The following is a 22988-nucleotide window of genomic DNA, read 5'->3' as shown; positions in this document are numbered from 1 at the left end:
CAGATAATGATGGCTCAGATCTAAAATGCCTCTAAATAATGCAGCCATGCTATAATAGACAGAGACCAGCACTGTACAGTGATAGTGATTACCTTCTGTGATCACAGGGGCATATTTTCTCATTGAAGTAATCAGTTTTTTTCTTCTCTATTCGGCCCAGACCACCATGAAGAATTCTTCCAGCCACTACTTGTCTCTACACACTCTCCCCATCCTGTTGCTATTCCCATCAAAACTCTCATTACCCCCCATAATTTTGATTTCCCTTCTGTGACCCCACTAAGTAATAGTGCCCCTGTGTTGATCCACAAAGTAATAATGCCCTCTCTGTGCCCCACAAAGTAATTTAAACTTAAAAAAACCCTTCCTACATGATGCTGACACTGCTGCCCCACATGATACAGCTCTTTGCAGATCGTGATTACTCCCCCAGTTTTCAGTTCTCATTGAATGCATCAGAGACGGAGGATTCGAGCTCTTCACAGAGCTGATTTGTGTCTGACAGTAGTGTCGGTGTAACTTAAAGAAATCACTGAACAGAAGGTTCTTCTAAACTGCCGTGGACAGAGTTTCTTGCAAATAAGTGGGGGCTAGTAAATAGAATTGACAGGGTTGGACAGGAGGCATGGGGGTTCGGCTCTGGATCCCCACCCTACCCACATGATCTTTATAGTGGTGTTGGAATACCAAAATATAAACAGTTAAACACCAGCAGAGGAAAGTTCAGAGAGGTCCTACAGTGTACATTAAAAATAGGAAAACCATTTTTGAATATCTTCTGTTTGGAGATCTGATATTTCGAAGTTACAGGTCTAAAGCCTGAGGCTGTACTGCTGTGAGATCCTAATGGCAACATTTCTGTTCTTTTTTTCTCTCAATTGTGGATCCAACTCACCAAATGCAATGTTTAAACTGGGTAGACAGTAGATATTGCTGTATGGTATTTGTATCTGAAAGAAATCAGAATAATGCTACAATCAGCAAGAATTCTCCTTTTGGTTTGCCATCTCTTGTCTTCTAGTTTGTTGTTGGGGCAGCAGCTATGCAACTATCTCAAGCTGATCCATTAGAATGGGTTAACGGACCACACTGCTATTCTTTATTTAAATATTTGTGGTTTATGCAGTGTGTCACTGGTTATAGTATAACCTATGTGCATTTAAATCCAGTATTTCTTGTTTGCTTCTAGTGTCTTGTTCCAGCCTAGCTTTATTTCTTGTCAGTGTAGTTTTGTGTCTGTGGGTATGTCTAGTCCAGTACTTGCTTCCTAGGGTAATAGTTGTTTTTGTTTTTTGTTTCTCATGTCTTGCTTCTTAGTTCTTATTTCTGGGTCTTAGTGCCCTCTCATTATTTGTTAGGGACAGTGTTTCAGATAGGGTTTCCATTAAGGATATCTTTAGGGATACTAAGGGACAGTGGTGTCTAGTGTTAGAATCTGTCTGTATTATTATTTTTGTTTGTTTTAACCTGGTCGCTTCGTTCATAAAAATCTTTAGAGCATAAGGGGGCAGGTTCTGGTGACGTCACACGCCACCCACTAACCCTAAACTTTTTTGAAACTATGCAAGTTTTATAAGTCTGTGTATCTGGTTTGGCCAGATAAAGGTAACAATGCAATACCAAAAGGCTTTGTCTGTTTCAATAAAAGTAATTCATTCAGCGCCTACTCCCTCTCTGTCTGTGGTCCAGCTTTCCGGCATCCTCCTATCTTTCTTTGACATTGTCCCATGGAGGTACCAGTGCCTGTCTGTATGGAGGAGGTACTAGGCGTAATAGCGGGTTCTGTTGCTCAAACAACCCACCCATTGAATTTTAATGCCCAGACCTTTTGCGCCCTGAGAGATAAGCCACCACCATGGGTGTCTGATTTCAGCTTAACTCTTTAAACACATGAATGCTCGGCCGAGCCGAATGTTCATGTTTATCGAGGAACAATTGGAAAGTGTTGTCAGATAAACACTATTGGTCATCCGACAACTGTTGAAAGTATATGGGTAGTTTTAGGGTCAGTTATTGTCAGTTTGCCATTATTTGTTCAACATCATCTGTCTGCCCCATTGTCTGACTACATCACCGTCATCCATTTATCCCATCATCTGACTTCCATCATTGTCGTGTTCCTGCCATCTATTGGTGGGGTCCTCTTCTTGTATTTTTCTACCTACTCAATTAACTGTCTAGTTATTACATAACTCGGTTCTCCTGTAAGTTCTGGGGTTATCTGAGTACTGGGAGACACTGTTAGTACACAGGAAAGGTGACTGCTATAGGTGAAGTCCAGTTCTATCATCTTGGTTCCATTGGACATTGCTACAAGTAGGAATTGTTTTCATGTGAACCCCTTAGTAGAACAGTCTCAGGCTTTGGGAATGTAAAGTCAAGTGAACATATATCAACCTAAAAGTTGGATATTAAAGTTTTCATACTTTTAATGCACACTGAAGGCTGTCTTATTGTATTCTTCTTTTGGGTCTCTTCTAAGGTATAATATGGAACATACTGATACAAATGTATCAACAATTATAAAAATGTAATACCAGAATCTCCTTCAAGATTTTTTTTGGCCTTTACAGAAATGTTGAAAATCTTGTGAAAGTTTCTGTTGGAGACCTTGATTTCGCTACTAAAGAAATCAGTGAACAGAGTTACTCCCTAAAATATGCTATCAAGCACCCCAACTTCAACCCAAGCAAGCCCTTCAACTATGACATTGCAATATTGGAGCTGGCGCAAGACATCACATTTGGTAACTAATAATAACCTTAGTCCTGTGGAGGGATGAAATAGAAGATGCCTCGCTTGGCTGGCATTAGAGCTTGAACTCTCCTTAGAAGGAATTCCTATGGGAATTTGGGTATAGACACCATCCACAGGGTTTGGGAGGATAATTTGGGTCTATGTTTTGTATACACGCATTGTTTTGAATGTGTGTCTTTGCAATTTTGCTTTTCAGATAAGAATATCCAACCGGCATGCCTACCAAACCCTGATGATGCATTTGCATCAGGATCTCTCTGCATTACTCTTGGTTGGGGGCGTCTGAATGAAAGTAAGAGACCTCAGCCATAGTACGCAGGATTAAGTTAAGATTCCTTATTGTAACTTTACTGTAAAATTGGAATTTCAGATGGCAAGTTACCTACCAACCTTCAACAAGTCGCGTTACCTCTCATTGACAAAGAAAGGTGCTTGAGAATTCTGAACACCGTGGATTCACAATTGGGATTTGATACAGTTGTTTGTGCAGGATTTCCGGAAGGGGGAAAGGACGCATGTCAGGTGCATGATAATTGATTGTAATTTATGGCTTTTTTATTTTTCAGTTTGCAATCACTTTTTAGTGAAGGTCCTCAGAAAAAATAGCGTGTGCAAAAAAGAGGAGGTCCCATAGCAATATAATTTAAGGCTGTCCAGGTCCGATGTTGTAAGATGTCCGTCAGGGTTCTCTTACTGTATATTGCCAGCCTCTCTGCTGTCAGAGCCTATCCAATGTGTCACCTCATGCAGTACTGGAGTGTTTGTCAATAGTAACATTTTTAATGATGTCCCCACCTGTGGCTCTAGTTGTCAGTATTTTTTTCTTATTCTTCTTAGGGTGACTCTGGAGGTCCTTTACTCTGCCAGAGGGGCAATGGAAGGTGGACTTTGGTTGGTATAACTTCCTGGGGATCGGGATGTGCACGTAAATGGAATGACAATTTCATGTACCCACTAAGCAAGAGAGGGTCACCAGGTGTCTTCACAGATATCCAGAGGCTTCTCAGCTGGCTCAGTCCAAACCTCAATGAAGGTCAGTGTTCTCATAGTCTCATATACTTTTACTTTACTCTTTTTGGGATCTCTAAAATTTTAAGTATTGGAATACCCGCCCAGTTGAGTATCGACCGTAGAGTGTTGTCGGCCCTTCTATCCCAATTCTCCACGCATTCTATTATGATGCATTTTGATTATGCAAGTTCTATTATCACCTACATGAGTAGATTTAAGATGTAAACTTTCAAGAAAGCTCAGGTGTCTTTATCCAGAGGCACATTAGGCCTGAAGAAGAGACCTCAGATGTTTATGGTCAAGAAGCCTGAAGAAGAGACCTCAAGAGTTTTGATAGACATGTGTGCACCTTTAATCTGCTAAGTCAACAAAGTATTCCATAGTTGGGTATTCAAGGCGTAAAACATTTATTACCTGAATTAGATCGGTCCGATTTCTTACCGGTAGGACCCCCAACGATCGGTAGAGTAGACAGCTAGAATGAGGAACCCTGTTCACCAAGCTGCATTACAAACCTGACAACTGAATTTTATCTTCTCTTATCTCTTTCTTTTCACTAGAGAAATCTGATTCACCCACGTTTGAAGGTAAATACAATCTGCTTGTGTGCTTCACTGAATGACATCAACATCCTATGATTACAAGCGATTTCTGTCATATCATGCAGCGCAGTGCAGTACAGATGATGGATTCCTGAGGGGAGTGTCGGGGGAAATAGTGCTTCCAAAAGGCAAAAGGAAATATTCCAATAATGAGTGAGTATTTTTCAGGCACCCATTTAATGTTTGAGGGTTTAGAACAAGTAGTCAGTAATCTCTTGCCATCAATTTTTTTGTCTTAACTGTTCATTTCTGTAGACAAAACTTTAAAACATTACATGGCAATTCATATAATCTTTGATGTAACTCAATCCAGGAATGCTCCAACCAGACAAACCTGACACCTCCTCTTCACAGTGTCTACATGATGCCCTCAATGGTGGCTCCATAAGAGTGCGCTTATAAGACTTAAGTGGATGGCTTCAAAAGGGTACTCTACACCGGGCGATTATTGCCTGAATGATAATCATCCCGTGTACATGCGGCTGCTGGTTGGGCACAACGCAAGAAATCATTTACCTGTTGGGGTCATTGGGGTCACTTAATTTTTAACAAAACTAAAAGCCAATTGACTGTTGGCACGTATAAACAGAAGCCGCTCAATAGTTGAGTCACTTGGCCTTGTTTCTATGCATTTGGCCACAATTCTTCTATGAAGACCACATCTGGCAGGAATTTCCCAAACAGTAAAAGGGTGTACCTGGGTCCCACTGGTTTCTACCAGTTCTGAGTTGATGGCACTGCAGGACATCTTCTGATTTTGAAGGACAGTAAACATGACGTGTCTTTCTTCTGCTGCACCGTTTCCTTGGCCGACCACTGCATCTACGGTTCTTAGTGTTGCCCGTTTCTTTGTGCTTCTTCAAAATAGATTAAACAGCACATTTTGAAACCCCAGTCTGCTTTGAAATCTTTGCCTGGGAGAGATCTTGTTTTGTGTCTTGTTGCTGTGCTCATTCCTGCCATGGTGCATGACCTGTAACATGAAACTGTCTTCCACAGCATTACCTTTGTAGCAAAGTCTGGCTGTTCCTCACCCATTTATAAGCCTCCTACATAGCTGCTTCTGACTATAATCCAAAAAAATCCCTGACTTAGGGCAAATAGAACTAATGCTGTTTTGAAGGCAAAGGGCGATCACTCTAAATATTGATTTGATTTAGATTTCACTTTTGTTCATTCACTTTGTATTTTGTTAATTGACAAAAATAAACTATTAATACTTCTATTTTTGAAAGCATTCTTACTTTTGCAGCATTTTTTCACACCTGCATAAAACTCTTGCACAGTACTGTATATATATGATCAGTGGCCTAACTATAGAGGGTGCAGGGGATGCGGTAGCACCCGGGCCCAGGAGCCTTAGGGGGCCCATAAGGCCTCTCTTCTCCCTATAGGGAGCCTAGTACTATGAATAAAGCATTATAGTTGGGGGCCCTGTTACAGGTTTTGCATTGGGGCCCAGGAGCTTCAAGTTACACCTCTGCGTTAAGGTGTTAAGAGAAGTTGGGGGGCCTCAAGATAAACTTTTGCGCCCGGGCCCGTGAGCCTTTAGCTACTCCCGTGTATGATGGAGCAGTAATCTTATTATTCAGTTTTGGGAAATGCCGAATCGGTTATATGCCCAGGTTACTAGAGATCAGACCTTCTGGACTCCAGCTATGTGTCTTCTCTTCATGTTATTGGGTACCATATCCTCCCAAAGCAAAGATAAATTAAGGTTCTTCCTGCGGCTGCAGACTGTTAGTTTGATAATTCTCAAGACACTGGAAGTCATTAACAATTTCTACATGATTATAATGGCTTATTGAATTCTCAAACATACAGAGAATGGAGGAACTATTGGCTAAAAAAGGTGCAGGCCAAAATGGAAAATGTTCTGCCATCTGAAGTCCTTGGTTACTCCACGAAGGCTAGTCATAGTTACCACATTAGATTGCAATCAATGATCCCTTCATAACAGAGTCAGTCCAGTTCCATTTTCCCATAAGTTAACAAATGTCCCCATCCACGTGCCAATAACAGAGGTCAAATGAATTCCCAATGAATTCCAGCTATAGTACACTTCAGAGTGCTTGGCAGAAGATCTGTATGATCAACAGTAGCGCTGTTTTATAACCAGTTTGGGCCCATTGTGATGTGCCAGCCTCTTCTCTTGCCCCATTTTGCCAAAGCAGATTATCAATCACACATGCCAGAAGAGGTGCAATTGCTTGGACCTCCAACAATCCTAAGAATGGGTATTGGCTGTGTAATAATTAATTTTGCTCTAAATTTTTTTCATTTTTTCTTCCCGTAGAAAGTGTATATGGACAATTCTTGTCCCTAAAGATAAGCACATCCTTCTGAGGTTCAATCACTTTGATGTCGAGTGGGATTATTTTTGTGACCTAGATTATCTGGTGATCTGTACTACGTTAGGACATTTCATTGGTGAGTCTGATATTGTACATATTCAGATGGAGAGCTAATATCTTGTATTGACAAGTATTTATGTATTGCATACATACAGATTGTAATACGGTTTGCATACAGATGGATCATATGTCATATTATGGGCATTCAACGATGACAAGGCACCGCAGAGCCAAAATAAAATTACTGTCCTTCTCTTCAGTCATTTGTTCATAACATTGCACCCCATCCTAGTGTAACAGTGGCCTAGGCCTACTTTACCCACAGGCCCATATCCATGTCTCTTATTTAGCAACACTGGAATGACTGGAGAATTGGAGTTCAAGGTATGTTCTCACCATCCATGTGAGAATAGGGCATATGCTCCCTTTATAGGACAACTGTCCTTATGCCATAAAGCCTTACAAAGAAGAATGCTCCAGTGGTTCCTGTATTTTTGCCAAGGTTCTCATAGCAGTAAACACTGTTCCTAGGCTTGCACTGGACCACCTTGGGCGTACCAGAGCTGAGGGCCTACCAACCAGCTATACTGAAAGCAGGGCAGAAATAGAAAAAGTTGGACCTCATTGAAAAATTAGAAACTGCAAAGATCAATATTACCAGCAACACTATATGGTGCCAGATAATACCCTCATACCATGACCACATAATATCATCATAGTGCTATTAAAAAAATGTTTCACAAAGAAATATTACCCCTATACAGTAACCATATAGTGATTACAGCACTGTTATATCCAGTGATTACAGGTGACGTCTCCTCTGACTGGAGTCTTTCACTTTTCTTATGTTTTCCATCTGGCCCAGACTGCCATGATGACATCTCCCAAACAGAACTTGTCCCTGCAGAATTTGACACACAGACATCTTGGCTTCTGGCTTTTCCAGTACCCTCTCTACATTTTCCACACCTCTACATAATCTTTCCCCATAATGGCCCAGATAGTAATAATGCAAGTTGTGGTGCCCCACACAGTAATAGTATCTCCTCTTTATTGTCCCCCTGTAGGCCACACATAGTAAGTGCCTCCTTATGACCACACTTATGAGCTCACTTTAGTAATATTTAAAAGTGGGGAGGCAAGTACAAAAATGAGAAAAAAAATGGCCATGCCCCCAAGGTGTTAGGGAGCTCATACAGTTTAGATAGCTGTAAACCAAATGCTCATTTAATTAACAGCTATTCTTCCTAACTCCATCATTAATATACATGTTTGGCTAGGTGTACGTGTTTATTTCAGTGAGGAAAGGGGAAGGAGCATGTACCAGATCTCTAGCAAGAACAAAGGATCAAGCATGTTTGAATCCAACATACCTGAACCTTATTTCGCTGAAATCTGACGTAGAAGAATGAGGAGAGCAGATCAACCAAAAGCAGCTGGTTTATCTGACATTCATCTAACGTGTATGGCCACCTTTAGACTCTATTTATACATTTAGAATGCGTCCAAGATCATAGTGACAGATCCGTTTTTCATTGATTTCAACAGACATTGATGAACTTCATTGACAGTAATAAGTAGTCTGGAGTGAACCCAAAGAGTAGAACCCTTTTTAGGGATAAATTTGCTGAAACGTTTGGTTAGTCACAAACCTAAATGGATGGTTCATCCACTAAAATTCTTTCTTCTCCTATCTTCTTGCTCTTTCTCCTTCTTTTGTTCTTTTTTCCCCCTTCTTTTAAGCAAAAAGAAGGAGAAGAAGCAAACAGAATAATAAAAAAAACTGAAGGAAAAAAATGGAAGAAGGGCAAAGAAAAAGAATGAAAAGGAGCATGAAGAAAAAGGAAAAATATTTTTCCTCTTCCTTCTCTTTCATACTTCTGCATTTTCCCTTATCTTTTTTTCTTCTTTTTCCTTCTTCTTTTCCATAATGTTTTTCCTAATTCTTCTCCTTTTTCCTCCTCCTTCTTCTCCTTTTCCTTATCCCTTTCCTTCTTTCTTCTTCTTCTTCCTTCTTCTTTTTCTTCCTTCTTCCTTCTTCTTCCTCCTTCTTCTTCTTCCTCCTCCTTCTTCTTCCTTCTTCTTAACTTTACTCCAAAAACAGCTCAAAAGTACTTAGATGCCCTCCTAGGTGACCTAAGAGCATTTTACAGGGCTTTTATGACTCTTAGACAGTGTTATACACCAGTTTTAGGGGATAAGTGTCTGATCGTTGGGGTCCAATGGTAGATAGATGATAAGCTATTCTTGTGGGAAAACCCTTTGAAGGATGTAAATAGTTTTGACAGACTCTTATTGTAAATGTGCAAACCTTTTACACCATATCTGACAATGCACAACCTGGCTTTTTAGCAAAGCAAATGTGGAGTGACTGACATTTCATCTTCATTGTAGGGAAATTCTGTGGGGATGTCAGGCCTCGGCCATTACTGATCACTCATACAAGTATCACTCTGAAATTCATCTCTGATTTTCAGGAATCCAAGACTGGATTTTCACTCTCTTATCTGGCAGTAGAACCAAATCTTTATCCAGGTGATTTCGTTGCTGTTGTAAACTTTCTATTGTAGTAATTGAGTATAATGTAATGTTTCGACTTTCATATGAAGCAATCATTAAAGGGGGTTGGCACAATCTAGCTAAAAGGGGAAATTCTATGAAAATGCTATTATTTTTTCTTTTTTGAACATTAATTTTTTATTGAAATTTTTCAACATACCGTATATACTCGAGTATTAGCTGACCCGAGTATAAGCCGACTAAATAAGTTTTACCACAAAGAATTGGTAAAACTTATTGACTCAAGTATAAGCCGAGCTATACTCGAGTATATAGTAGGTAAAAAAAAAAAAAAAGCAATACTCACCTATCAGCCAGCGTCTGTGTCCCTGGCGCGATGATCTCCCCGGCGGTGCAGCCAGCTGCTGCATTCTTTTCCCCGGCTTGCTTTTACAGTTCCTGCCGTCAGCGCTGTGATTGGATCGAGCGCCGGCCAATCACAGCTGGCGCTCGATAAACCAATCACAGCCAGTGATGCCATTGTCAGTGATGTCTGATTTTGGATATTGCCTTTCATATAAGTTTAAAGGTTATCTATCAACACTTCCAAGTATGTCAACCCACCTACAGCTACAGATTAGAGTTGGTTCCAAATCTCATCCAGTTACAGTTATTACAGAGATCATACCTCAAGAAATCGCTTTAAAAAATTTGCAGCAACGCATGAAAATCTCAGCTGACCAAGCTGGTGGGTGGACCGGGCTGCCTCTGTTGCCGAAAGTTCCTTCCATGACCCCTCTTGACTGTTTGTTGTGGATGACTCTCCTACGTAAGCAACACTGCTGACCGCAGATCTATCCTCCCGGAAGCAGGATCCTTGCCGACACAGCCAACTGAGCCAAATCTGCCCACAAATTGGCCTACTGATTTGCTCATGATCGGTCCATGATCTCCTGGTGCATGTGCGAGATTTTGATTATTCTGTGGATATAGGAGATGTCATTCAAGTTGCACAGTCAGGGAGGAACTCCGGGCAGGAAAAATGGTCTGGTATGACATGCCCACCGCACTGGTCGGCTGAGGCATGGGAAATTTTTAAAGGCAATTTCTCAAGGCATGTCTGTTGAAACTGTAACCGGATGAGATTTGGAACCAGCTCTTCCTCAACAATCTGTAGCTGTAGGTGGCTGGAAATGCTGACAGGTTCTCTTTAATTTCATAGTTTTAAAGGACTTTTCCCATTGCTTTACAATCATTCTGTCCTTCCTGGTTGCTGCTGACCAGAACATGTGACTATTGCAGCCAATCACTGTCCATAGCAGCGAGCTTCTATAGCCAGTGATTGGTTGCTGCAGTCACATGTCCTGGTCAGCAGCAACCAGGAAGAACAGAGTGGTTGTGAACCTGTTTTAAATTGTTGGAAAACCCCTTTAAATTTTTGTAACGGTTGAAAACGACTTTTCTGATTTCTTGTAATGATTAAGAACCATTTTCCTTCATTGATATAGTATCAGCATTTGGACCCATTGGGAACAGCTGATTGATGAAAGGGACCTTTGACTTTAGAAAGGGTGCATGGTCTAATGTTGAATTAATTATGGGATATGATCTTTGTGATATTGCCACATTTATATTGTTGTATGATTACCACAATTTTAGGTTCTGATTGTGGATCGGTCGCCGTGATCATTGCGGAAGGAGAAATTCAAACTATGAACCACCCACAGCAATACAACAGCAATGCTGACTGTCAATGGGTCATCCACAGTCCAATGGATCACCTCATCAAGGTAATCTTTGACATCTTTGAAATTTGTCATTGATTTGTAATTATGAACTTGTGGCATGCATTGACTGATATGATAAGTCGTGAATGTTCATACATAGTTTATATCATCAATATACAGTATGTAGAGGTTCTTTGAAGTAAAGGATATGGAATGCTTTAAAAGTAGTAATGGCACAAAAAAAAAGATAGGTATATATTTGCCCTCCTCGTGGTAGGAAAATGATATAAATGTTGCTGTTCATCTGCATCATTAAGTGGGATTTACTTACTGTAAGTCATTGCTCAAAATGTTATTTTTTTGTTTTTTTCTTTCTTCACAGATCACCTTTCAAGCATTCGAGCTTGAACCCAGTAGAGACTGCATTTTTGATCGCTTGACTGTTTATCACGATCTGCAAGGGAGCATGGTTGCAGGTTCGCCATTGTGCTTGTTATAGTTACGAGGGGCTGCTGATAAGTCTTTGGCTTTGTGTTCTTTTTTTGTTTCTATGGTAACGAATGTTACATCACATGAAAGCCTTATGTGTCTAATATATGTTTTCAAAATGTTGTGTTTGTAGCTTATGGCAACCGTGATCTAGGCCCGCGGGAAAACAAAATGGCGGAGTCTAAGGCGATATTCACAGCAAATGAGAGCAGAGGAGTGATACAATTCTTGTTTCTGCAAGGAAGGTCCACGAAGGATACTCATGGTGATATGTCGCAGACATTGGGGGATCAATGCCCTTCATATTCTTCAGTTAAGAACTGGGTTGCCAAATTTAAAGCGGGCCACTTCAGCACCAATGATGAGGAACGTCCTGGACAACCGAGAGAGGTTGTAGTTCCGGAGATCGTCGGTGCTGTGCAAAACCTCATACTGGAGAATCGGCCAATTTCAGCTGCAGGAATAGCCGACATCATGGGGATTTCTGGTGAACGTGTTTGTGTCATTATCCATGAAGAAGCTATCTGCAAAGTGGGTCCCCAAATGTTTGACAAAAGATTAGAAAAGCATGCGAGTGAAAACTGCCCGGTCCATTTGTCAGCGTTTCCAGACTAATAAGAACTTCCTGGATCGACTGGTCACTATGGATGAGACCTGGATTTATTTGTATGACCCTGAAACCAAGGAGCAGTCAAAAGAGTGGAGGCACAGTGGTTCTCCTTGCCCAAAGACGTTCAGCCACTAAGGTGATGGCGTCTGTGTTCTGGGATAAGGAGGGCATGCTGCTAGTGGACGACCTTCACAATGGTTCCACCATCAATGCAAGGTATCACATTGAACTTTTGGACCAATTGAAGGCAGCTCTGAAGGCCAAAAGGCGCGGCAAGCTGTCCAAAGCAATCTTGTTCCTGCAAGACAACGCCTCCGCTCACACTGCACAAGCGACCACGGCAAAACTGGTGGCGCTAGGCTTCCAGCTGGTTGACCACCCACCTTATTCACCAGATCTAGCTCCCTCTGACTATCATCTGTTTCCAAACCTGAAGAAACACCTCAAGGGGACCAAATTTCACAGCATTTCTGATGCCATGGCTGCTATGGATGACTGGTTTGAGGCACAACCAAAATCCTTCTTTTTGGAAGGCTTACAGAACTTGGAATACCGATGTAAGAAGTGTGTTGGCATCAGTGGAGAGTATGTGGAATAAATGTAAAGTTTCATCCTATATCATTTCTTTCTGGGTAAAGTCAAAAACTTATCAGCAGCCCCTTGTATTTTGGCTTATTGCGTAACTCACATTCTGCAGTTTTTTCCATTTTCACAAGATCATAACTTTTTTGTGAGTTAGTATGATTACAGCGATAACAAGTTTATATAGTTTTTAAATGTAGTACTACTTTAAAAAAAAACAAAAAACTTTTTATTGAAAAAATTGCTTTTTATTGCTATCTTTTGATCTCCCATAACGTTTTTATTTTTCCGTTGCTGGTGTTGTGTTAGAGCTTGTTTTTTCTGGGACGACCTGTAGTTTTTATTCGTACCATTTTGGGGTAGATGTAACTTTTTGATCTCTTTTTATTCATTTTTGCTTGAAGACAGGGTGACCAATAAAGCTCAATTCTGGCGCTGCAATTTTTTTTTTGACAGTGTTCCCCATGAAGGATTAATAATGTGATGTTTTAATAAATTGGACCTTATTGATGCAGGTATACTAATTTTTACTTCTTTTTTATGTGAAAAAAGGCAAGTTTATTTTAAGTCTATATTTTATCTTTTTTAGCTCCCATATGGAAATTGAAGTTGCAATCATCTGATTGTTTATACAGTGTAATGCAATACTATAGTATTGCATTATACTGTATTTTAAGAGGCCTTTAATTAAAGACATGCCACAGGCATGTCTTAATAGGCAAACAGTCATGGCTCTGGGGGCTCTCAGAAGGTCACAGGCTGCCATGACACCCTGACAGCACCCATGCAATCTTATTATGGCTGGGCTATTTGGAACATTTAAATAATGCTGTCAAGACTAACAGTTGCAATTGGTGTTATCTCCGATCACGGCTGTTGTGGGCCGCATCAAGACAGCTGATAACTGCCGTGTATGGAGCAGGTTCAGCTCCAGAGCTGGCTCCATACACGACTTATGCGGTGGATATCTGCATACGTCCAAACTGCATGTGGAATATGCATTTAGGATGTACATAGCCGTATGGATAACGGAAAGAGAGATAGAAAATATAAAATAGAGCTCCATAGTGCAGAGGGTCTCAACACTGCAGAGTAGCAAAGAAAAGCAAAGAATAAATGTACATTGGGTGGTTGTGCACTTGTACAACACGGTAAAGAGCCTATCAAATGGATGCCTCCCTGGATGAAAGATCAAGGACCTCCCTACAGCCAGTGTCATGTAGCAGAAGAAGTGGCATCATTGAGCGCTGAGACAGAAGAGCCAAGACTAGGCAATAGAAAGGAAAATGCTTTTGTTCAAAAAGATTTTATGATGACATAGGTAACAAACATAATTTACTATAACATATAGCTGTATAACTCTGACAAGCTAAGCTCTGTAAAATGGAATTTAACAGCATATCTCTTCTGCCAGTGGACCTTGAAAAACATCCAAAAAGTACAGCCTGTCAAAGATTTTTCTGATAAATCAATCAATATAATAAAACTCATAAAATAGAACAGATGAACTCCGGGTAGGAAAGGGAAATCTAGGGGAGGAAAAGGTGGGAAGGGACATCAGGGCCTTAAAGGAGTTGGAAAACCCTGCCGAGTAGAAATGTGGGAGGCCAGGCTATCTATGACATTCTCTCATGTGAGGCCAAGGAATCCCAGGGCAAGCCCAAAGATAGCTTTTGCCATGCCATGCCCGAACCTGAAGACAACCATTGTTCCATTCTGGCAGATGATCTAAATTCAAGCCATGGCTGCCACACCATATAAAATGATCTAGGACCTTCTCAGTTCTCAACACCCTGATGCGTTATGAAGAGATGATTGCCTCCACCCATTGAACTCTGGTTGGGGAAATGTTGGTTCTCCACAATCTTGGGATAATCTGCCTGGACAATGAGTCATAACATATCCCTCTTTACCTTTGCGTTGGACCCCGATAGCATTGACAGCAAAGCCATCTTGCAGGTAAGAACAATGGGAGTGCCACAAATGCTGTTATACAGGGCCAAGAAATCCGACCACAATGCTGCCACTGGAGAGCAAGAAAAATCCTTTTAATGGCAACGCATTTCAGTGCTGGAGTTGTAAACAGCCAGAGAAAGATGCCAATCTGGCACCAACACATAGCGCCATTAAAGGATTTCACTTTCTATTGCCTGGCATCGGCTCTCTTGTTTCAGTGCTCTATGAACACCTTCCTCTGCTACCTGATACATCTTTAAGAAAAATCAACAGTGCATGATTGGCGGGCATCCCTGGGCCCCCACAGAACAGCAAAACCAATGGGGTTAATGGGATGAGCTGCATTATCAAACCCATTCTTCTATTCGATCAAAGTTTCCAGGGAGAGCTCTCTCCATCAGTCATATACTATCCATCAACGTAAAATCTCATGCATTGCTAGAATTGCCCTCGAGCAAATATACAGGTTATTAAATTCTACCACTATTTGCCATTCTTTTTTTTTCTCTTTTAGGAAAGTATTGTGGATTTGGACTTCCTGACCCAATTCTAAGTGTCTCCAATGTCATGCGGATGACATTTACCTCTGATTACAGTGCCAATTACAATGGATTTCGATGCGTCATCTCATTTCTGTCTTCATCTCGTAAGAATCCCTAAATCTTTTGCCTATATATATTCGCAGGTCCTGTAGATGAGTAAAACGGCACAAACTGATCTCCCTATTTTGTGCCAAACATTAGCATTCAATGGACAACTAGATTTATATCGACTCTACATTCACATTACATCAAAGATTAGATATTGTGAATTGATTCTACAGTTGTACGGTATACCGATAGTAGAAAAAAAAACTTGTAAAGAAAATTGAAGTTTTTGCAATACACTAGAATTGTACGTATGAAGGGGTCCTATAGTCAGTCAATGGCTCTGCTGGTCGTTATAAGCATTACCTCTTTTTTTGCGTAACTTAACCCCTTAAGGACATGGCCTATTTTGAACCTAAGTACAAGACAATTTTTGGAGGATCTTCATCTCTACTTTTAAAAAGTCATACCTTTATTTTTCTGTTGACATGGCCGTATGAGGGCTTGTTTTTCTGTGTGGTGAGCTGTAGTTTTTATTGGAACTAATTTTCCGGTACATATAATGTATTGTATAACCATTTATTAATTTTTTTGGAGGGCAGGGAGAGAAAACATATAAATTCTGCCATTGTTTTAGTTTTTTTTACAGCATTGATCATGCAGCATACATGATACACTTTTTTGCGGGTTGGTATGATTATGATAACACCAGAATTATATATACATATGACGTTGTCATAATCATACCAACCTGCAAAAAAAAATGGATCATGTATATATATATTTTTTTAGGTTTTTCTACTTTTTCTCAATAAAACCCCCTTTTTTTGGAAATAATTTTTTTGCATCGCTGTGTTTAAAGTCTCATAACATTTTTACATTTTCCATTTGTGTTACAGGCTGTAGCTTTTATTGGTATCAGTTTGGGTTACATATGGCCTTTTGATCACTTTTATTGTGTTTTTTTGGGGGAGAGGCAAAATGAATAAAACATGCATTTTGGCTCCATTATTCTTTAAAGTGTTTGCCGTGCAGCATATAAAGTGTGTTCAATTTATTGCATAGGTCATTACAGATGCAACGATACTATGCATATTGTTTTTACAGTCTTTTGAACCTGTGGACCTATGATGGCTATGATAATACATTGCAGCACTTCTGTACTGCAATGTGTTATTACTGTTATTAAGGATCACTGGCCATGGCAGATGCAGATACCATTAATTGGCTTCCGGTTGCCATGGTAAGGCATTGGCCGTCCGAGATTACATAGCAGAGGGCCCTTTACATACCACGATTAGCAGCAGAGTTGATGTTCTCACTGATCCCCGCTGTTGCAGTGGGAGGCTGACTGTCAGTCAGCTTCTCAGCCTGTGCCATCAATTGGACATAAACCTACATCCATTCCCACTCACGTTGTAAGCTTATGTCCTGTTGCAGGAAGGGGTTAACCCTTTGCTATCTAATTTTGGATTCAGGGTTTCCTAGGGGGCTTTCTCTTTCTGCCATTATACAATGGCGCCATCTGCTGGCTAGAGCCAGTACTGCGGTGTAGGACATGCTGGAGAGGCACCCAACAACAGAGCGTCCAGTAATGTACAGTAAGAATACCCTGCCGGACATCTTCTGACATTGGAGCTGTACAGCCTTTAATCAGAATGTCTTCAGACGTCAGACAGTGGATTCGAAAGGGTTAAAGGATGTCTTATTTTTATTTAACTAGGCAAAAACATAATTAGCTATGACTCTCTCTCTTAAATCACAGGTAATATTAGGCCATTGAGACGGTGGAGAGGAAAAAATCAGCCACGGAAAGGTCAAAAGGAAATAGAATACTTTGGCAAGTAATTTTTTGTAATGTCGAATATCACTCTTGCACGTGACGCCTAATTGACATATTTCCTCTCAGTACAGGCATAGCTCAGTTTTTTTCAACGTGAGGCAAAGAAATTTGCTACCATAGCCCATTATGTAAATCATGGCTTCTGGCTGTTTCGATAATGGGGCCTCACCATTGGTCGTAAATCATGACAACATCTTAATTTGTCTTAAAATATGAATCCTGGACCCAGTAGCACAAGCTGTAAGAAATAAGCACAGAAGAGGGTCAGTAATGTTGCAAAAACTTTAAATTGGTGTAGCCAATAGCTGGGTGCTGCCTCACCAGTGAAGACCATCTCAGAGTTTGAGTAGCACTGATCTAAATACTTGGGTCAGAACAAAGAGGCTAGCTGTAACTCTGCCTTTGGCATCCAGTACCTGGTACATGCTTCAACAGCCCTTCACAACAACTATGTTCTCCATACTTTACATGGTTCCCAAACCTGTTGCATCAAATTGGTGTAAGCTAGAAATGGGGTCCATGGGCTGGGACCTGTTAAAAATCCAGTTGCTGCATTACCTAATTCCCACTGTAGGGCACTACTCCCACCAATGGACATCCTTCACCAGTTTGCACCAAGCCTCACTGGAATTACTAGAGCTGTAGATGAGGAGGAGCAGAAGAGCATATCTGATCGGTGCTATATATCCAAAATGCGATATACAGTATAGCAATATGGTGGAAGACACATAATATAGGTCTTCTCACTCTTCTGGAGTAATCGGCATACACTGAATGTCAACTTTATTAGAGACACCCAACTAGTAGCGCATTGGACCTCCCTTGGCCTTCAAAACCTCAGCAATTCGTCATGGCCTATGGGGATAGGAAAGCTTCTAAAATTTGCTGCTAAATAGATGTAGGTACTGGCATGCTCTAAACAGTTGATTGTAAAGGTTCATCGATTCATGCTGCTTGGTGCCAAATTCTGATCCTCCCATCAGCATGGCACAACAGAAATCTGGATTCATCTGACCAGACAATGTTTTTCCACTGATCCAATTTTTGCACTCTTTTGCCCAGCAATGACACTGGAACTAGTCGCCTGCTGTTATAGCTCATCTGTGCTAAGGATTGACGAGTTGTGTATACAGAAATGTTAATTAGAGCAGCAATGTTGCATTCAACTGCAATTAGCTTGACTGTGCACTGCCTGTTTGTCAGAGCTATTCTTGACATCCTCCTCTGACCGATTTCCTTGATGAGTTGTTTATATCCACAGGATGCCTTTTTGCTGAATGTTTTTCCTCATTCAGAGTATTCTCTGTATACTGTCCACACCGTTATATAAGAAAACCACACAAGGTTGGCAGTTTTTAAAATACTGGGCCTAGCTCGTCTAACGCCAATGATTAGGCCTAATTTGAAGTCACAGGTGTATCTAACTAAGTTGTCATTCACTGTAGCTTGATGAATGACCCATTGACATTGCTTCCAAGAAGAGGGCCACCAATCCAAGCCTTCAAAGTAGAATCTGATTTGTGTCTACACATTAGTGATCAAGATTGCCTTATCAAGGATATTTCATCAGTGTATATGGAAAAGTGGTATTTGGCATCAAAGCATTGAATCATCTGAACAAGCCGATATCTGGAGAAAAGTTAGGGAACTCCTACTCTCTAGGGTAGCTGGTGGTGGTGATTTGTTCTTTCCTTGTGCCCATAAAAAGTTGGTCATTCAAAGGTGGGGAAGATATTTTTATGAAGGTCTCATCCGGTGTCTTGGTGGTCATGTCCCATGTGCCTCATGTCAATAAATCATTTACAGTCTCTACCGTTTTCCCTTAGATGAGGTTTGTGGAGTCTCTCAAGTCCCACCCAGGTTCAACTATCGTAACATAGCTAAAGCGGAAGAGGCAGTTCCATATTCATGGCCTTGGCATGTCAGCATCAAATATGATAATAAGCATGTGTGTAATGGAGCGATTGTTTCAACTAACTGTGTCCTTACATCGGCCAACTGTGTCACAGAAAGGTCTGTATGTTCAAGTCTTCTTCCTGATAGCTATGGTTTTGGGAAAAGGCTTTAAAACAAATCATATATCATTTGGATAATCTTTACTACAGCACTATAGATATTTTTGACCCTAAAACTTATACATGTTGTTTCAGAGCAGCGTTCCACAACTTATGGCTGGTAGTTGCAGGACTGCATGATCGAGAGTCGCCGATAAATGCTCAGGTTTGTATACTTACTCAGCTTCCACTATCTTCTAAAAAAATGAACAATCATATTTGGTAGAGTTATTGTCCAATGGAGTCTAATGTAGATTACCTTCATAGATTGCATGGTTCAATTGGAGACTTTATACAACTGGAAGTATAACGTTATGTGTGCATACATTACAATATATGGTCATTTGGATTATGGAACTTAGTATTTAATAGTAACAGCAAAATAAATGTTCTTACTATGTAAAATGGCTTCAATCTCATGATAAAGTCCCTGCATATAAATGGGATTTATGGGTTGGAGTATGGTTCTTCTGGAGGTCTTGATGGAATTCAATGTTCTACCAAACCCATTTTTAAATACCCTATTAGGTAATTTTGAGTTAAAAGTGTACCAGAATTGCAAGTTATGCCCAATCACAGCTAAGACAACCACTAATCCTGAGAACAGGGTTCCCATGTCCGCCTTCCTCCTCACTGCAGGCTTACTGCACCCCCCCCCATAGTGAGGAGGAGAATAAATGGAGTACTAATCGCACAAACACACTGCCACTCCCTTTATATTCAATGGAACTGCAGAGATAGGATGCGCGGCCAGAGCTCCATGCACTGTGATATCACTGTGGGTGGGAGAAGCATCCCTGCAGTGACAGGAACAGGGGGACATGGGACTCCCGTTCTCAGGATCGGTGGTGGTCTCAGTGGTTAGGCTGCTACTGATCAGCAAGTTAAAGGGGTTGTACCAGAATTACAAGTTATTCCCTATCCACAGGAGCAGAAGGAATAACTTGTAATTCTGGTACAACCCCTTTAATATGGGAGAATCCCACATTAACAACTCTATATTGCCAGAGCAGAGAGCACCTACAAAGAGCATCTTTACTTCGGAGGACTGCATATATCCATGCACAGACCTGAACAGCCAATTTCTTCATTGTCCATCTGGTGACACATCTTTCTTTTAGACTAAACTTGACGTATGTGTTGAAAAGACTCCTAACACATATGCTAACAAAGTCATAGGCCTTCTTTTACCCAAGTGTCCTTTTGGCTTCTATCGGGCTGGTATACTTTTTTCTTTAACTGCATAGGAAAGCATCATAGATTGTGGTTTCCTATACAGTGGGCCATAGCAAACAACATATACTATAGTTTATATGTTTTTAAGATTGCAATCAATGGGTGATGAACAATATACCATTATATGTGCAACGTCCGAGTGGGGTGCACCAATCTGAAAGAGACCATGGGGAAAAGCAAAATGGATGTCATGGGTGGCTCTACTGGCAATGGCGGCAAAGGTGCCTTACTCAGTGGACGCACAGTGGCAAAAGGGTTTACAGTCTCTAAATTACTAAATGGTGCTTTGTCACATGATGCCAGCACTTAACCCGAGACTCCAAGAGTTAATGGCGAATTAACTGACACGAGTCCTGGTAGCTTTGATTTAGTAAACTGGAGTGCACAGTTTTACTCAAGCTCAAATTTGGAGAATAACACAACACCAACAGCAGTCTTGCAGTAATTGGCAGAGATAATGACTTTGTAGTGAAATGACTTGTTATTTTACAGTAGAATACAGTTGAACACAAATTAACCTTCAATCCTCTCTCTTTTTGACTATAGAGGTTACTCAGTAGAATCCCCACAGTCCTAGTTATCTGCTGGGCTTACTGGATAACTTTAAGGCAGTTAATGAAGTGAATTTTAAGATGGGCCTCTTTACTCTCCCTGGCTTTGACTTCACCATGTTTTGTGTAACTCACTGTTTTTAGTGGATTAGATCCCACGTTTTATCCTCCACACTGCTGCCGATTAAGAAACTGGTAAAATCCTGGCTTCCCATTTCAGAACACGTTATCTCTGCTCACACTGCAGAACTCCTCCTGCATGTCCTTCTCCTCTGACTGCCTCCTCCTGACTCTCTCTACACATTTACTAAGTTTTCCTTTTAACTGCCTTCTCTTCCTGTCTAACACCCGCACTTTCTGTCTACACCTCCCTCTAACATCCTGTCTCACCCTGATATTTTCCCACTCTGGACTATCACACCATCCCCCCACCAATCAGAGGTAGCATGACAAGCAGCCAATAAGCAATCAGCTGTTGCCAAGCAGTTAGCTTTAGCCTTGAGAAGAAAGGGGTAAAATAGGGTATTTCCGAAGTACAGCACCTTCTAGGTCTCATAGAAGCACATAGCTAGGTGTTACAGGACAAATGATGATGTGGCTACCCTGGAGGACCTTCCGCACAACTACATATGTCTCTACAGTGCTATACGTTAGAGGTATACTCTTTCATTGAACACTGCCAGGTTCTCCAACAGATTACAACCAATCATGAAGGTTCCCATCAGTAGGACAATCTAGGGTCAGGTCATTGTTCGGGAACTGGTAGAGAGGGATTCTCCAAAGCAGACATCCCATTTAAGAAAGGTTAGTCATTAGCAGTCTTGAGCATGGAAGCTTTGGTAATTTCCAGCTTTTTTGTACTTGTTAGTACCAGTTATTTTTGCCATTTCAGAATCGGTCTGTGAAAAAACTTATTATACATCCTCAATATGTCCATTTTGACTATGACATGGCCCTGATCTACTTAAATGAGCCATTCCAGTATAACTCCTTCGTGCATCCCATATGTCTCCCGCATGGGCATATGAAACCAGAACCATCTGACCTATATGTGACAACTGGATGGGATTTTAACAGTGAGTACAACTATATGTGTTATATTATTTTCCTTACGAAATGTCTTAGAAGCAGCATATTTGGCTTTTCTTTGCAGTTCACTGCCAATGGAAACTCTTAATGCCAATGCAGGTTATGGATTATTGGAAGTTTTGTTCTGGATTTCTGTCTATTCTATCTCATTTATAAAGCAAAGTGTCTATGAAAAAAAAATCATCCAAAAAATGGATGTGTTAGAAGACTATATTTCCATGGGTCTCTATGGATGTTAAAAAGACCATACAGAACTGAAATAAAAACTGTATTGAGCTTTTGAGCTATGGTGGTGGAGAAAACCTTTGAAGACACTGTAGTCATCAAGAATCAACAGTTGGTATCTTCACGAAATAAATTACCAAACTGAGCTTCTTCTTATTTTGGATATATTATAAGAAGACCCAGCTCCTTCTTCAAAGCAACTATGCTTGGAACAATTCCAAGAAAATGAGGAAGAGAACCACCACTAGATACAATCACAAAAAAAACATTAATACAACTTTGAGAACAACTATTCAAATGGTCACCAAGAGTAAATACTGACTTAATAAGTCTTAAATGTTTGGCCAAGGATTGAAGACCACCTGATTGCTAGGGTTCTCCAAAGATCTACCTAACCAAAGGTCTAGTTAGTAGTTCTATTTCTTGTTTTTAAGTTTTGCTAATACTTTAGTGCCTATTGGGTTTCCGCCAATGGGATTCATTACAAAATGGATCACAATGGACATCTATTGGCTAAATGTACTTGATAAATGCTAATATCGGTTCCTTACCTTCAAATTAGTTTTTTTTTTTTTACAATTATCACAAATTATATATTTTTTCTAGAGAAATTATCTACAAAACTTCAGCAGCTGGAAGTCCCGGTGCTCCTTGATGATGTTTGTAAGAGATACTATGGTCGTATGACCGACAGGATGCTTTGTGCTGGGGATATAGCAGAAGAAGATAATTCTACTTGCTCGGTAAGTACCATTGTGAGGGCTTCACACCTAATCAAGACTGCCACCTAACGCAAATATGGCTTTGGTTTTTCGT

The 22988-nt window shown here is 40.6% G+C and overlaps 1 protein-coding gene across 1 annotated transcript in view; it reads left to right on the top strand.

Moving 5' to 3' along the window:
• Positions 1-22988, top strand: part of LOC136581652 (ovochymase-2-like) — a 51115-nt gene that overhangs the window by 11151 nt on the left and 16976 nt on the right. The window contains exons 4-19 of the mRNA XM_066582275.1: positions 2574-2746; positions 2954-3049; positions 3128-3279; positions 3595-3790; positions 4329-4355; positions 4436-4523; positions 6667-6800; positions 9119-9259; positions 10883-11013; positions 11333-11426; positions 15102-15233; positions 16940-17014; positions 18844-19030; positions 19168-19237; positions 21751-21934; positions 22779-22915. Of these exons, the coding sequence (XP_066438372.1) occupies positions 2574-2746; positions 2954-3049; positions 3128-3279; positions 3595-3790; positions 4329-4355; positions 4436-4523; positions 6667-6800; positions 9119-9259; positions 10883-11013; positions 11333-11426; positions 15102-15233; positions 16940-17014; positions 18844-19030; positions 19168-19237; positions 21751-21934; positions 22779-22915 (2017 nt within the window). The remainder of the gene's footprint in view (positions 1-2573; positions 2747-2953; positions 3050-3127; positions 3280-3594; positions 3791-4328; positions 4356-4435; positions 4524-6666; positions 6801-9118; positions 9260-10882; positions 11014-11332; positions 11427-15101; positions 15234-16939; positions 17015-18843; positions 19031-19167; positions 19238-21750; positions 21935-22778; positions 22916-22988) is intronic.

This window comes from Eleutherodactylus coqui, chromosome 11, assembly GCF_035609145.1.
Source record: "Eleutherodactylus coqui strain aEleCoq1 chromosome 11, aEleCoq1.hap1, whole genome shotgun sequence".
Taxonomy (NCBI): domain Eukaryota; kingdom Metazoa; phylum Chordata; class Amphibia; order Anura; family Eleutherodactylidae; genus Eleutherodactylus; species Eleutherodactylus coqui.
The sequence above is the reverse complement of the archived record's forward strand: the minus strand, read 5'-3'. Positions and strand labels throughout refer to the sequence as shown.